A 16,877-nucleotide genomic window follows, 5' to 3' on the forward strand; every position below is an offset into this window, starting at 1 on the left:
CATCAAGCTCCTGCCAGAAAACCACTAGTGTCAATATCTAAAGCCCACTGAAGTTAATGGAAACCCTTTCTTTGAAATTACTCTAATCCCTTCTTTCTAACCAAAGAACAGGGCACTATGGATAGGGACCTACCCAAATCAAGGAGGCAGGTGGCCAATTTCGCACGCAGGTCGCGGGGCCAACCACCATTTTCATGGGCTTATCACGGCAGGCCCCCCCGCCATACCTCTGATTGGCTGAGGAGTCCCTGTGGCCCTGCCTCTTGCTGCTGATTGGACGAGAGGGCTATCCATTGTGTGGCCCCACCCCATTCCAATCAGCAGCTCCCTCTGACCGGCATCTCTCAGCCAATCAGTGGGGCGGGGGTGACAATCAACTTGGCTGCTCCCTTTCATGCTGGCAGCCTGGGCCACAGTGGCCATAAGGGCTGCTGGTTTCCACTCGGGAGCCAGTATTTTATTTTTAGTAAGGGTTTGGGGGTTTTTTTGCGACTTTCACAGACAATGTCCCTAACTAGAGAGTAGAAAGATTGACAGTCACAAAACATAATGGTACAGCCTATGGGAAGATCCAGGATTTTGTAAAAGCGGGTGCGAGAGCAGTAACCGATGCTACGGGGGTGACTACACCCTCATTCTCAGCTTCCTCCAACCCTCCACCTCTATAAGCCTACTTCCAGGCTGGTGGGGATTGTGCAAGTAGATAGAACCCACTTGCTTCCACCCCTGCCACTGAGCCCAACTGCCTGCACAGCCCGACTAGAGTGGCGCAGGACTGGTTCTAGAGCTTTCTGCCTCCACCCCCACCCCCCCAACATTGATCTGTGAATGTATCAACCCATCACAAAGGCATATAGCACAAGAAACATCATATGTAGGTGATCAATGCTTCTATAATGGTCTACTCACTGTATGTCCAGCAACTCATGCATACCCAAAGAAAAGGAAAGGCAGGCTCTTTATGCACATGCCTAGGCACAATCATAGTCCTGACACTCAAATGTGCGAGCACTGTAAAGGTCTGCAATCAATGTTGGGAAAGTACTGGGCAAAAAGAATAAAGGATGGAGCCCTAGCCTATTGCCTGTCCCCACTACACAGTAGAAAAGAACTTACCTACATGAGGCAAAGTGAATACTGCACTTTGTCAAAGGATGGTGCTGTAAAATGTTCCTTCCATGCCTGAATGGGGCAAAATGTTTCCACAGTATTCCCACTGAGGTAGCGTACTGTGGCATACGCTACCCGTGATCTGTGACACACAAACACAGTTTGGCCTTTCATGGAGACACACCCTAGGAATCCCAACCTAGCCTATTTCCCTGCTGCTCCAAATCCTCCTGGACCTACATGGTCTTAAAAGATAGGGACAGACATTCAAAAAGCCTGAGCCTGAATGGATTCAGTCTTTTCAGGTTAGTCTAACGTGGCTAGGCTGAATCAGTTTGTAACTGCACCGACATCCCAGAAATGCAGGCACATGCCTGCAGTGACTCAGGCTAGAAGCCAGGGGTAGCTAGCCCTCCATGGGCTTCCCTTCCCTTCTACAGTGCTGAGCCAAGGGGGGTGTGACCAGGCCTCAGCTGGACGCTCTGATTAGGGAGGGGTCACCACCCCCCCTGCTTATGACCAGCCCAGCAGGGAATTGTTAACATAGTGTTTAATCACCCCTAACTCAGTGTTTATCACACGATTAAGAAAACAACTGAGGGACATTACCAGCCACCTGCTGATTCTGCCTTTGTCCCGTCTGCCACAACATGGACTGTAGCCAGCATGTGGTCTGCTAGCTAATGTTTGTGTCTGTGTAAGGCAGAGGGGATGGGGAGGGAGCAGGGGGAAGCCAGGCAGATGCCTGCCGTCTATGCTGAGCTCCAGTCAGGGAGCAGAGGGAAGGGGCCAGCTCTGATGTGGAGCAAAGAGCCCCACCTAGCCCAGAGAGCATGCCATATGGTGGGGGAGTCTTTAGACTTAAACCAGCAAGGGGTCTGGGACAGACATTACATAAACCAGTTTGATCCAAATCAGTTAAGTCTGATACTACATTCAACCAGGTTTACCTCAAACTGGTGTCATTTTCAAACTGGTTTATGTGCACTGAACATCTGTTCTGGTACAGGTTTAAATCAGTTTCTGATCACTGAAACTGGTTTATGTGCAATGCCTGTTCCTAGCCCAAAAGCCTTTTGAAAAAAAAAAAATCCAGGACCAGCTGTTTAGAAATCTAAAGCCACTGTTCTAGGGAACTTTGTGCAAGCTGTTGCTATGACTAAGGTTTTAATATCAGTTCTTTTACATATTGCATTTTTATTACTGATTTACCCAACAAGGTGTTTCTGTGAAAGCCTCTGTGGGTGTGTGATGACAGTAAATTCCATTATAGCTTTCCATGACTGGACCAGATAGACTTGTTTGGCATGGGGAATACTGTTTTCACTATACCAGTTAATTTAGTGGAGCAATTGTACATGATTAGAAGGTAAGGAATTAAGGACAGTAAAAGGAGACAAAGAAATAAAGGATTCCAGGCAAACTGTTCCTGAGCTACTTCATTGTTCTATATAATGATAGTGCATGGTGAGGAATTTACAGCATGGCTCAATTCAGAAAAGCTGCCTCAGTTCGATAGCATGTCAGAATTCCATTTTTAAATGAGCATTCTAAGATCTTGGATGGTCTGTACTGTGAATGGTATCTGCAGTGGCATTTTAACCAGCATAAATGTTGTAGCAGTGACAAACACTTTCTTGACAAGATTCCTGAACTGTTTTTGTTATACAGAAGCAATAAACCAGAGTTTATTTTTTCCCCTTTTTTTCTTTGATTTTCCAGAATCAAGCATTTAAGATAAAGTGTTATTATTTTAATGAACTGGGAAGTCATTATGGAGTATCTTAGCGATGCAAGCATTTGCTATTAGATAAAACAACAACACAGGGGAATGTAACTCTTCATGCTTTTAAAGTGAATTAAGTGCTTGTGAGAGGTGCTAGACTGAGTGTACTGAAAACTAATGTCTGTTTAGACAGAACAGATTGAGCAGTGAGAACTACTTGTATGAGTTGTCCACATTGCCAGACCACAGTGACTGAGCTCTGTTAGTAGAGGCACTGCAACTAGTAGGCAGAGGCAATTCCTTTCATTGTGCCAATTCAGGCCATGGCCTCAAAGCTGAGGATATTAGTTAAGGTGAATTCTGTGATCCTGACACTTGCTCATCAGAAACTACATAAAAGTGGCCAGGTTTCAGCTAGCAAAATCTAGGACACTATACTGGATGCTCCATACATAGCTATTAGCATTCGTGAAACAGAATGTTGTTTCTTCTAGGCAAATTCAGGGCCTGGCCTGTACCACCTGGCACTAATCTGGGACCAGTCTTTCATAAAGCTCTGTCCTGTGAAACACTGAGCGACTCCTGCAAGATGACCTTCAGAAGGCCAGACTCAGAAGACACTCATGTCTGGCTGTTCAAAGGGAATTAGGCATACTTTCAAAAGGAATTAGGCATATAAATAAATACCTTTAAAAATCAATGCCTAAAGGCCTTGTAACATCAGGCCACTCAGCACTGGAATTTAAAAAAAAAGAAATCATTTAGAGAGAAAGAGTAAAAAAAAATATATTTATCCATCACATAACAAGATACCTGTGCAGAACTTGCAGTGGATAATTATTATTTTTGAGCGGGCTGTCACCCTTCGTTCAGTCCATGCTTGCTTGACAGTGTGAAGCCCAGAAAGAAGCTTTCCTGGCAATTCCCACCAGATATAAGGAAAACTTGCACATGTAAAAAGGACTGTTATTTTCTTTAACCATACCTGTGTTCTCCGTGGGGGGAAAAAAAATCATCTCCCTATCCTGCTACTGGAAAAGCAGACCTTAGCTTGGTAAGAATGGTAATGATTCTAGCACATAATAAAATGCTAATACACCCCACTGCTGTTCAAACTGATTGTAACCTTCACTCTTAAACCAAGAAACTAAAAACATATTGTTAAATGCAGCAAAATGCAAGCTCTGGGTGTGAGCTAAAGCTCACTGAAGTCAGTAAAAAGTTTATCATCAGCTTCAGTGGGCTTTAGATCAGGCCTTAGAAAAATTATCTTATTTATGCAAATGATCCAGCAAGATGCTAACCATCTGCAAATGCAATGATTTTGAATGGGGGCCTATGTGAGTGAGAGCCTAATCTGCCACATAATAGAGAGAGTCTTACTACAGAGAAGAGTGGCTATGACTCACTGCAACGTAAGAAGACCTGGTATGAATAGGACTGATTTAAATGAGCAACTTGGCCTTGGCTAGACTATAGACAAGCAGTGAAGGCTTTGATAAGATACAGGAACAGCTGGCACCTGGGGGTAAATGTCCAGATGTCAGTTCCTCTAATGGCAAGAAAACTTAAGTGGAAATACATTATCCATAAGGAGTCATAAAAAGTCAAACACTTCCTCCCTTGTATGAGGTTTGAAAAGCAGACATTGCATTCAAGGTATAGAAGAATAAAAAGAACAGATAAAAAGAAAACAAAATATTGATGTGCAAAAAGAACTCCCCAGAACCTCCCAACTCTTGTAACAACAACAACATATATTTTTTAAATCCATTATAGTTCTAAAATTCAACTCCTGAGACATGAAGTTGAATATGAATGCAGTATTTCCAAGTGGATGCACAGAAAAAAGAAGAAATACCTAACTAATCAATTCCATTAAGCTCTTATGCTGTCTCACAAAACTGCTGGGGACACTGGTGCAAGGCATAGCCTTCAATAAGTAGCACCCTTGGCCTCCTCTTTCCATTTCATAAAGCTTCATTAATCATGTACAAATTTAGAGCTGTCAATAATCCTTCAGCGAAGCCCTTCAGATAAGCCTTTGTTGTTAATCTCTCTCCAGATGAAAGACAGGTTATAACACAGAGTAAACACTTGGGATGTGTAAGTTTTGACTCCGAAATAAAGCCAGCGTTTTCCCTTGATGGTTGTATATGTTGCTGCCACTAATTGCTTTCTTTCAGCAGTTGTGGACAGCTCTCTTGTTGCTGCAGGCTAGTTTACAAAATCAGCACCACTTAGGGCAACCCTTGCTTCTTAGCTGCATGGGTATTCCTGATCATTTATCATTACAGGCTATGTATTTTTACAACTGTTAGGGCCAAAGTCAACAGACCACTAAATGCAGTGGCCACTTGAAATATCAATCATCTGCTACTCTTCCTTCTTTTTGTTTGCAGTTTTTAATAGCTCAACTAGAACAGCTGATTTGGTAAACAAAGCAGTGATTTTCTGAGTTTTTTATTCAAACAAAACTTCCTAGAGCACTTCAGTGGGAATTTTGCCTGATGAGGGATTTTGGAACTGAGCCAGCTATAGAAATGTCCATTTTCTTGGCATGTATCATTTCCTATTTACTGGCCAAAGAACCTTGGTTACCAGATTCATAATAGGCATCATTTCTTTAATTTAAAAATATTGCAGTAGATATTTCCTTTTCTCTTAAGATAGTTATTGAGAAGCTCTAATTACCACTGTTAGCCTGAGGCTCACATGTAGCCACTGCAGGGACTCTGAATCCCCTCATTCCTCTAGTAGCTAACTCTTTTAAGAACATGTGTGGCTACTCGCATTTTCAGATATGCTTAGGTGTGTAACCACATCTTCACTAACTAGCATGCTGCAGACAAGAACAACTATCCAAACAATTGCTCTTTTGGTGAAAAGAAAGAAAGCCCAAACCCACTATAGATGGGAGAAGATTCTTTGGTGTTTTCACAGAAGAGGGTATGGACTGGAAAAAAAACAAACATAATTTTACGTTACTGGAGTAATTCTGGAATTCTTTACTGTGGAACACCTCTGATTTACTGAAATGGGAATTTTCTGTTAGTATGAGCTGCATTATTGGACTCTGCTTTTGGCCACATCAGACTCCCAAGATAATCTGTACTCCCAAGTCAGTCAGTACTAATTTAAAGTTCTGGACAAAGAGAAGCAGAAAATGGCTAATATCACAAGTGGATCTTGCAATTTAATTGACTGTTGATTATAGTGCCAGTGATTCTAAAGATGCATCCTTAGGCAACTCCCTTGGTTCCCAATTCATATCAGAATCTGGGCCATCTTTGCTTTTAAAACCTCCTATAGACTTATTCCATCCCTTTCTAAGGAGTTATTTTTTCTTTCCTTTACCCAGCTTCTCAAAACTTCCATCAGATGTCACTGGGTACAGTGAGAAAGACATCTCCTGTGAAATTCCTGCCAATTGAAATAGCTTCCAATATATCTGCAGCAAATAATTTTCCCTGATCTCATCTAAAACAAAACAAAACAAAACAAAACAAAACAAAAAAACCTCTCTCCTCTTACTGCCTATGCTTCATGCATCTCTTTTTCTCTTCACTGGTATGTCTTTGCAATTAAATTATTTTACTCTAAGCATTGTTTAGACATAGGTTGTACAAAGAAGCTATATAGAATGGCAATCTACATTAGCTATGAATTATGGATTGTTTTTCCTTGAAAATGAAGTGGAACCTCATACAACAAAACCTGTCTTATAAGACCCACAAGGGGAATGACACCTGGAAGATCTCTCTTGGAAGAACATGTTTCCCCCCCAATAAAAATGAGCAAACTTTAGACACTCCCATTTTCTACTGGCACAGCAGCAATTCTCCCAATACAAATGTATTGGCTATACATGGCCTAAATCAATTGTTTAAGAACAGCGATCTTCTGTAAAGATGGGGCAGCATTATTACTTGTGGAAATATCATCTTCTGAAAACAGGATGCTGCCACATACGATTGTAAACTTCATCTATTGTAAAGTGTATCTTTTGTAGATGAGCCAGTAGAATTATTCATTGAATGCAATCCAAGTGAGTTGTTAGAACAAGCGTGTGGAAAACCTTGGGCAAAATGCATCTCTGCTACCACTGCCTGCTACCCAGAGCCTCTAATGACCACACATCATATGCTCTATTTTCTCATTTCTTTGCATAAACGATTGACCAAAACTTATATAAAATTAGAAGAGGTGACAATTAGAGTCTGTTTAGCAGGCAGAAAAGGTCCTTTTTTTTTTTTTAAATGAGTGGCATATTCGTTTATATAAAAAAATATAAACAGCTATAGTAAGTAGATGGGCAGTCAAGAGAGCTGTTTGTATAATCAGTCACTTGTATATATGATTATTATACTAGTACATGAAAACTTGGCATGTAACTGCACCCTTTTTTTTTTTTTTTAAATATAGGCCAAAGTTTTCTCTATGAAATATTTATTAGTGTAACATGGGGCGGGAGGAGGTGAGGGGATAAGATCAAGGATGTATATTAGACAGTAATATTTGCAAATTTAAAGTGCTTAGACTTTTCAGGCCCTTTTTTTTTTAATTCCTGACCTTGGAAACAAATAAGGACAGTGTTATTTTAATCTGCATTCAAATTTTAACAACAGTCACACAGCACTAGTGGAATCCACATCGAGTTTCCACTGTAGATTGCTCATCATTTCATTATGGTTCATTATGTTGATAACTGTCAGAAAGCATTAGGAGCAAGGGCCTTGAGTAATAGGACTGAAATGGTAATTTAAAAACAATATACTTTCTGGAGGAAATATAGCAGCGCACTAAATTCAATTAGAAGAGGCAAATGTAAAGACAAACTAAGTGACGTTTGCTGTTTGAAGCAGAGTTCTTTCGATTTCTTGATAACCTACACTGAAGAAAGCTTTTTTTAAGCAGATACTTTTGCCATGCATCTGGTTAAATTTACCCTCATTAGCGCTAAGCACCTCTGGAATATTTTAGGCTATACCAAAATATTAATCAATCAGTCTCTGGTTGGATGGCACAACAGACTGAATTATTCAAGGTCATTAACTTACACAGATTTCAAGTTGGACAGTCTATAGTACTAATCTCTTTTGTAAAATGTTCCAAATTAAAAATTATTAACAATCTTGATCAAACAGACAATATAAACAATACAAAACTGTCCTGTACCATCTTAAAATGTATGTATTGTATAGGCAGTTAAAGAGCACTGTTGTAAATGATGTAAAATTGGAGCAACGCTCACCGAGTAGAAATAACGCCTACTTAAGCCAGTACAGAATTTAGTGAAGTCCATCTACAATCTGCACCCTCGCAGATGAAGACAAATTCAGGAAAGAGGATCATGACTGAAACTGGTTGCTTTTTACCTTCATAGATTTGTGTATTCCATAGGCAATTTACAGTCCATTAAAGTGCTAACCTTGTGACACAGACCCATCTTCTCAGCAAGTACTAAAGTATAATGAAGACCTGAAGAGTTGCATTAATACAACTTTTGCCATGCTTCCAGAGAGAAACAATGACAATGTTTTCCAGTTTGTGCTCAAGTGTATTACAGGTCATTCATACAGTCTCCATGCCCAAGCACACAGCTGACAAGCCCACTGTGCTTCAGAATTGCAAGTCTGAATTCCTGACTTGGGCAATGAGGCAAATCCAGAGTGAGGAGAATTGTATGCGAGGATAAAGGGGCCCCTCTTCTCAGCAATGACACATCAAAAAGACAAGCTTGAAGGAAAAGGTATTTTCTGAACCCTAAGTAAAGATGTCTGTGAATTTACACCTGTCCTCCCATCAGGTCCCTACTACAACCTGTGGCCCCAAGTCTGTTGTCCTCTACACCCATGCAAACCTGCTTAGCCATATCTGCAGTCTCTCAGGCACCAGTTTTAAAACAGGAGTAAATACTGACTTCATCTGAATTACTCTGGATTTACACTAGCATTATTTGGAGTAATATCTGGCCCATATTTACAGGACACAGACACAAGCAAGGATTTAAATAAGTTTACAGGACTGAACACTAAACAAAGAACATAAAGATATTCCTCATCAAATCCCTGACACTGGGGTTGAAGTCTCAATATTCTAAACTCTGGAGAACAGATTTGAGTTTAGTGCACCAGGAATTTGGTGTAGCTTTTATTACCTGCCATGTAAACTGTGTAAGACAAAAAAAGGAGCTCTAATTCTCTCTCACCCACATTCAGGTATAATCAGGCTAATGGAAAGCTGCAACAGTCTTCCTCCCCTAATTTAGAAAACAAGATGAAAGTGAGGAGAGCAGACAGTTTATTTTTAAAAGAATCTGATACCTGAGCATCAAAACCTTTACCCAAAAAACCCACCCGCATATCCAGAAAGTTTAAAGTTCTTCATTTAAAAAAAAAAATTAGAAATAATAAAAAAAGTGATCAATCCATAGCCCATTCCAGGTGTTTCCCTCCAAATTACCCAATGCTACTTTTATTCGTCTGGTCTAATAGTCCTCGAAGTGAACAGAAACTTGATTTTACAAGCCAATGGAGCAGAGTCTATCTTTTTGCTAGAAGAATGGATCTCAGATACTGTGTTTTATTTCTTCATTAGTGTGCCGTCACACTGAGCGATTACTAAATGCAGGGCTGAATGAGAATACCAGGGTTAAATAGAGCATAATGAACAAAGAAGGTGCCTGATTATTATGGCTGTCAGCACAAGGGAATTGGGTTTGTCACCTGGTTTAACCAACTGGTAAGAACTGATTAAAGCCTGAAATCAGTTTGAAAAAGCCTCTGATGTTTATGTTCATCCTCTCCACATCATGTCAGGACAGGTGGACAAACTTAGAGACTTCTTCCGGAGTAGTTACTTAAACACAGATTCACTAAATGACTTCTGTCACTTGCCCAAAAAGAGTTGGCAAATGCCTGGTAGATTTACAGAGGAGGAGGAGTTGTTAAAAGGAGGTGTTTTACAATTCTTAAAAGAATCAGAGTCTAAATATGAAGTCGTTCATAGTGACCGTCTCACTAAACACCCTGATATTGTCTTTCAGTTGAAGTTAATGAGTGCAAGTATCTCAATACAGATGAATGTTAATATTTAAAAGCCTGAGGGATAATGTAATCTGATGGAAGAGGTCACTGGACTGAAACTAAAGAGCTCTAGTTCCTGTTCCCAACTCTGCTACTGACCTGTTGTGCAACCGTAGGCAAGTCAGTTCATCTCTGTGCCTCTCTCTTCTTCCAAATGGCATTTGTAATGACCGTTTAGACTGTAAGCTGTCTGGGACAGAGGCTCTCTCAATTCCTGTGTGTGTACCACGTCCAACAAAACAAAATTTCAACCTGGGCTGAAGTCTTTAGGGGGCACCAAAATATAAATGAGGCATGAAACAGGACCTTTGATTACTGGTAAGATACTTTAAAAAGAAATTATTTGATCCTTCATTAATTACGAATTTCATTACATGCTTACATTAGGAAGAGACCCAGTACTGATAGGTTGGATATACCCATTTGAAAAGGAATCGCTGTTAAAAACTGTTATCACTACTAGAGCACTTCTTCTCTAAGTGGGATGGGTATCTCAAAGGAATATTTTTTAAATAAATTATTAAGGCAGAAAGAGAGAGAGGAAGAAGTAGGGTACAGAAAGAGAGAAGAGAACCTGACTTACGAGTACAGGGCATGGAGGCAGCATCATTTTCCGCTCGGAAAAAGCCCCGATCACAGGTGCAGGAGGTAGAGCCTTCCCAGATGGAGTAGCTATGGGGTGGGCATTTGGCACAGGCAACATCCGTTGAGAGAGCCTTGTAGTATCCAATTTTGCAAGCTAGATGGAGAGACAGGAACAGAGAGTGTTAATTTCCCAGGATGTGACAATAAATTGCTGCATCATTTATTCAAAGTCTAGGAATTCACAAAACTAAATTATGTCCACTTAGCCCCAGGTGAAAAATTAACAAACCAGCCACCTCTTAATTGTCAACTTTGCTTCCAGGGATGCCCGTCTCTAGTTCAAACAAGAGTCTTTTACCAAGCTGGCCTGGAGACATTACAACAGCACCTACAAACATATTATTCTACTGACTTTGCTGGAAAATCTGGTTCATCTTTGAGCTATACATGGACTTACACATCACACCTCCTGTACCCACCTGCATGCACACATACATACAGTGCAGTAAACAGGGCACAGTTGTTTAACTCTATGACCACTTAAGGAATGTAGGCTGATTGGTCAATGCTGCCAATTTTTGAGATGGAGTGGAATAGGCACCCACTGTGATTGGCAAGGAGGTTCTTCGTCTAACATGTCAGGAAATGGCATGTCTCCCTTCTGGCAAGGCAGGATTAATCTGGCTCTTTGTTCCCAAAGGAGGAAATCAGCATGATCTCCCTCCTCAAAATCAGGGTATACCAATAGCTGTTCTGCTGGAACTAAATCCTAGGTGCAGTTGCCAAGCTTTCAGTGACATCGCCTTCATAAATGCAATGCTTATATGAATGGCTACTTTTACATCACTTGGAAAAATCTCATTAGTATCACTAGCAACATGGTTTAATAGGGGTCCACAGGTATGTCATCTTAGAAAGCTCTCCCCTGGCTAAAGATAAAAGTCAATGAACACCATTGGCTGTCAACCCTTAAGGAAAGAGAGAAAATATCTAGGTGTTTTTATGAAGACAGACATGTAAACAAGGAGGCTTATTCCCAATATTTACAGCATGACTCACTCTTACATCTCTTCATTTATCACCTACACTATCTTTAGGGTTCCTTTGTTGTTAAATGCATGCCTTCAAAAAGCAGGATGTATTTCCATTAAAAGCTTTTCTCCTTCCCCATGTACATCAAGCAAGTTGTTTTAAATTCGCTTTAAAGAAAAAAAACATTCTTAATGGTAAATTGACAGAACTTTTAGCAACATGTGTGTAAAGGCATTACTTCATTCTTATTAACCAAAGCTGTTTACGGAATTTACTTAAGTCCAAACTTTATGACATGTGGCATATCATCAATATGAGCACTGTGAGATCAATCTCCCTCTTCCTTATTTGGCTGTCATTGGACCAAAGAATTTTCATTGGACCAAAGAATCTTATAAAAATGCATTTCTCCAATGATAAAGATCTATGCTTCCAAAATTTATGCGCATCACGTAATTAGATAAGGTTCAACTTGCAAGGTGCTTTTTGGCTCTGCTTCAAATGGCCTTGGGGTTCCAATCAGAAACCACAGCTTTGAAAGGAAGAAGCACTGGGTCAAACCTAGGCTCCCTACATCAAACACAATTAGTTCCTGAACACAAATACAAACCCACTGTACTGCTTGTCACTCAGTTGGTCACAGTAAACAAAAGCAACTTATGTAAAATGAGTTATTGTGCTTGTAGTGAATAACTGCCAAACAAGGGCAAAATTACCTTTTATTTTTTGACATCTGAGTTGCAATGTCTAATGAAGCTGAAGTAATAATGCTACCCCTTATGCAACTGATTAAAAAAACCCCACCAACATTAAAGTAACAAATTCTGAACTGGATTACACCAGCATAAATCACTTACTTGCAGCTCTAGTCAAAACAATGGCTTTATTTCTAGTTTGCACTTCTATAACTCAAACCAGAATAATTTGTAAATGGCAAAATTTAGACATAGAGAACTGAAAACACACACTATGGTTAATCACATTTACTTTGCAAACTCAACTTCTTTTTTGCGTTTTTAAAAATTCAACTATTTATCTTTTACTAATGCCTTACACCAACCATTACATGAACGACTACCATTTGACTGTTTCTAATATCAAGATGTGCCTATAAACAATAACCCAGTCCAACAAAATAGAAGGAGAGTCTGCTATGGCTTTAGCGTTTGTTTTAAATCACAAAACTAGAAGGAGGATACCATTTTGTGAAACGACCTGATTTCTATCCTTTTTTTTTTTCATCTATAGTTTGGAGGGATCAAGGGAACAGTTAGCACGGTAAGGTTGAAATTTTACAACTCAATTTTCCCTTTGTTTCATGAAACATATTGTTTCCTACTACATTAAACCCTGGTCATTAATATTTCAGGAGCTGAGGAAAGCTCTTTCTAAATGCAGTGGCAGCATCAGAAGCACACAGACATTTTGCTTCAGCTATACAAAATTACCTACTACTAAACACATGGTTTTCTTTATTTCAGTATGTTCAAAGATTCATATACTTCAGAACTTAACACAAGAGAATACATTACATTTATTCAGTAGTCCTTTACTCCTTGGGGTTCCATTATGTTTCACTTAAACCTTGAATCTAACCCTGTAAAGGTTATTCTTTGCATGAAATACAACTGACACACCTATTATGATCAGCAGTGGACTCTTTTTTTTTTTAATTAGGATATTATACAGTATTTGAGAATGGAAATGAATTAGTAGACAAACAAGAAGACTGTATAGAACCCCTTCTCTGAAAGTCTTTATTGCTTGCTCATGACAATTCTTCAATTCTGCTCCTTTTCTGGGGAGGATTTGCTGGATAAGACAGGGCCTGAATGGTATTCTTACACAGCTTTCGTAAGATTCCATTGTAAAAAGATTAGTTCACATGTGCAATACAAACTTTGAATTCAATTCCTTAGCTTTGCCTTAATTGGTTCTTTCTGTTAGTTTTAGAAAAAAAGAGGGGGGGAGGAATCTTTTCTTCCATTCAGATCACCCACAAACAGCAAGGTTACATTTTAAGACACAATCATCTTGAGATATGCAAAAATGAATTTTAAACAGAAATATTTCCAAGTTTGAAGAACCAAAATTATGACGCCCATATATTTTTGCTGGAATCACTCCGTTTTTATAAAGGGTGAAAATAAGTCTGAAGCAAAGACTCAGCCACACACAGATGTTGATTTTAAGAAACTCTATGTATTTTGTCTTTATGTTAAATTAAAAATGACCTTATTGAACACAGCAAGCAAAAGCCTATTTTTCTTACACCATTCTTCAGCAATACAGTTAAGACTGCAGAAAGAGGAGTTGTAGAGAATTATGGGCCAAGAGCCTATTAAATTTTAATAGGACTAAGATATATAACTTGCTTAGTCAGTTTTGAAAATTCTAGTTGCACATTATGAAGCCTATTTTCAGAATAGCTTTCCAGGAAAATAAATAAATAAATATATTTATATTGAAATATAAAATTTAAAAAATACAGTTTTCCTAGCAGGTAAATTCTAAACAGATTGTTTTCTGCCACAAGTACAGCACAGTTAGTTGAAGTACTAAATTTAAATTATTACCTGTGACTCATGTTAACTAATGAGTGGTACCATTGGTAAGATTGGGAATATAAATAATTAAAAAATAAAATCCTATCCGGGTAAAAAAGATTTTAAAGAATCACTAAAAATTGATTTCTTTTGAAATTTCAGTTGGATTTTTCATTAAAATTTGGAAAGCCTTGACCAGTTGTATGGCTGCATGATAAATGAAATTACCTTTAACTCATGATCGAGAGATCAAATCTTAGGATTTTTTTCTTCTGGTATGTGTAGAGTAGTGCCGTGCTGGTAAGCCTGTGGAGGGGAAAGGGCAGGGGAGCAGGAAGGGGCAGGGTGGCAGATTGAGGCTCCCATGGTGAGGGAGGGAGTGGGGCCGGGGTGGATGGGGCCCCAGGGCCTGGGCAGGTCATCCAGGAGCGTGGGGAAGAGGGTGTGGCTCCCTGCTGCTGCACACACCCCTGAGGGAGGTATGGGGAGCACATACCCCCGCAGATTTGTGCCTGGGGCAGAGGCAGGTAGCCCACTGCGGGCTGGGGCTCTGCACACTACTGCCTTTGCCCCAGAAGCCACACAATGGCTGTGCTGCACGTTCCCTTCCCACCTAGAGGCATTACGTGACTCCCAGGGCAAAGTCAGAAGGGTGGAGAGCCCGCAGCCCACCTCCACCCCAGGCACAAATCGGGAGGAGGCATGTGCCTCCTATGTCTTGCCTGGTGGCGTGCACAGAGGCGGGGAGCTGCGCCCCTCCCACCACCCCTCCGGCACCTCTGGATGAGCCACCCAAGGCTCTGTTGCACAATCTACAACCCATCCTGCCTGCCTCCCTGCCTCTGTCTGTGTGTCTGTGCATCTGCCCCTCACTCCCAAGCAGGAGACCCCCCAGCCCTGCTACTGCCCCTTGCTCCTGACCCATAGTATCCCGCATCCTGCCAGGGTGTGTAGGGACCCCCCCCCCGACTTCAAACTCCACACACAGACCCACAGCCCCCCACACCTTAACAAATAATGTCCCCCCCACACACACACTTCAAAAAGGCATCTTATGATTTAGATTCCAAATCTCTTGATTTTTAAGAGTTTCGTCTCATAATTTTTGACAAGGTGGGGTTGGCAATATTGGACATGTGTGAAAAACATGTTTATTTCAACCAAAAAAATTCAGCCATGCTGCTGTGGCTGTAGGGCCCTGTCGCTGGATTCCCCTGGGTCCTACTGCCACTGGCTCCTGTCATCTTTGACAGGCAGCCAGGGATAAATATTAATTTTCTAAATTTTTTAGGGGCCCCGCATGCCAGATAGAATGGCCTGGAGTGCTGGATGTGGCCCGCAGGCCATATTCCACCCTCCCCCACCCCCATTCTACACAGTAGCTTCCCAGCAGATGATCAAGTTAGGGGACCACACAAAAAACAAGAAGGAAGGACCCTGAAGGAGTTTCCTGTTGACTCTGAAGAATGCTGAGGAAGCAAATTTACTGTGAAATAAAATAGAGGAAATCTCACATCCCAGATGAGCTAATAAAGTGGAGAGGCTGAACCAATAGACAAGGACCAAATTCTTTGTTGGAGTAACTTCACCAAAATCAATGGTCTTATGCCAGGGGAATATCTGATACAAAACCAGTAAATTCTCAGTACAACGTCAAGAAAGAGGAAAGAATGCTTGTAGCTTGGTGTCAGAGGGGTACATTACAGGCATGTATACCCAGACTGTTGATCTGTGACTTTAAAGAGCAGTCTAGCCTGTATTTCTAAAGACTACTATCCTGCAAAGAGCTAGTTTGCATTTTCTATAATGGAAAAAAATCGTCTGAACATGTATGAGACCACTTCTAAACTCTCCACAGTGCTTTTGATGTAGTTATGATTTTAAAAAGCCTAAATTCAAATTCCAGTTGTTGTTCTTTACATAGCAACAACCCAGATTTCAAGAGCAACCTTATAACAACATGCTGGTAGATCAAATGATGGATAAAAGAAGTTCTTTAAAGCAATCGGATTTCGGTTTCAAGTTCTCAATGAACTGATTATGAAATTAGGACCAAGAAAATAAATTAGTTTTAAAATTATATTTAAAAACCTTGATAACATCCTTAAACAATTTTTTTTTTTTTAAATCAGTGATCAGTAGTTACTTTTTCAACAATTTCTACTAGTTTGGAAATATTTTAACTGCATCCTGGGAAATAAAAAGTTAGTTTTATTTTTTCCCTCTAATGTTCTTTTCTTTTTTTAAATAGATGGATTTTCTCTCTCAAATTGTAACAAAAACACATCTGCCACTTAAGTAGGCAGCTTCTTCTCAGCTCCTTTTTACTGTTATTACCATTTCTGAACAGATTTTTGTGTGTTAATTATAGAACTCAATTGTTTGGATAGGCTCTTTTGATGAGCTTTCTGCCCTGCACCATGAACCCCTCAGTGATTGTACAGCTGTTTTAGCTCCAAATGCTCATCAGGGTTTTCTAATTGTCAAGCTGTCCCAGAGACTAGTTCTTTTGACCTAAAAGTCAAAGAAAGAGTCACCCTTGTCTCCCCGACATGAATGCTGTAAGACTCCCAATGGTCTCCCTAATACCTGAGAGACAATGCCTTTCCAGATCATTGCCAGTGTAAGCATAATTGGTTTTGGGGTAAAATGAGAAGATTTTAAATAGGATGAATTAATGAGTTTCTTGTAAAATTAAGTCGTTCTTCCGGTCCAATCTAATTACTCACTGTAATGCCCTTGAGGGTGATAAATAAAGATCCTTAGAAAAAAAAAAAAAGTGAACCTTCT

General features: G+C 40.1%; 1 protein-coding gene across 2 annotated transcripts in view; it reads right to left on the minus strand.

Annotated features, from left to right (window-relative positions):
- EPHA4 (EPH receptor A4) overlaps positions 1–16,877 on the minus strand; it is a 144,287-nt gene that overhangs the window by 78,725 nt on the left and 48,685 nt on the right. For both annotated transcript variants that reach the window (XR_003096271.1, XM_025215724.1), the window contains exon 3: positions 10,508–10,663. Coding sequence is in view for 1 of the 2 variants with exons in the window: in XM_025215724.1 (XP_025071509.1) it covers positions 10,508–10,663 (156 nt within the window). In the remaining variant the exon portion in view is untranslated. The remainder of the gene's footprint in view (positions 1–10,507; positions 10,664–16,877) is intronic.

Source organism: Alligator sinensis, unplaced genomic scaffold (assembly GCF_000455745.1).
Source record: "Alligator sinensis unplaced genomic scaffold, ASM45574v1 scaffold187_1, whole genome shotgun sequence".
In the NCBI taxonomy this organism is placed as follows: domain Eukaryota; kingdom Metazoa; phylum Chordata; order Crocodylia; family Alligatoridae; genus Alligator; species Alligator sinensis.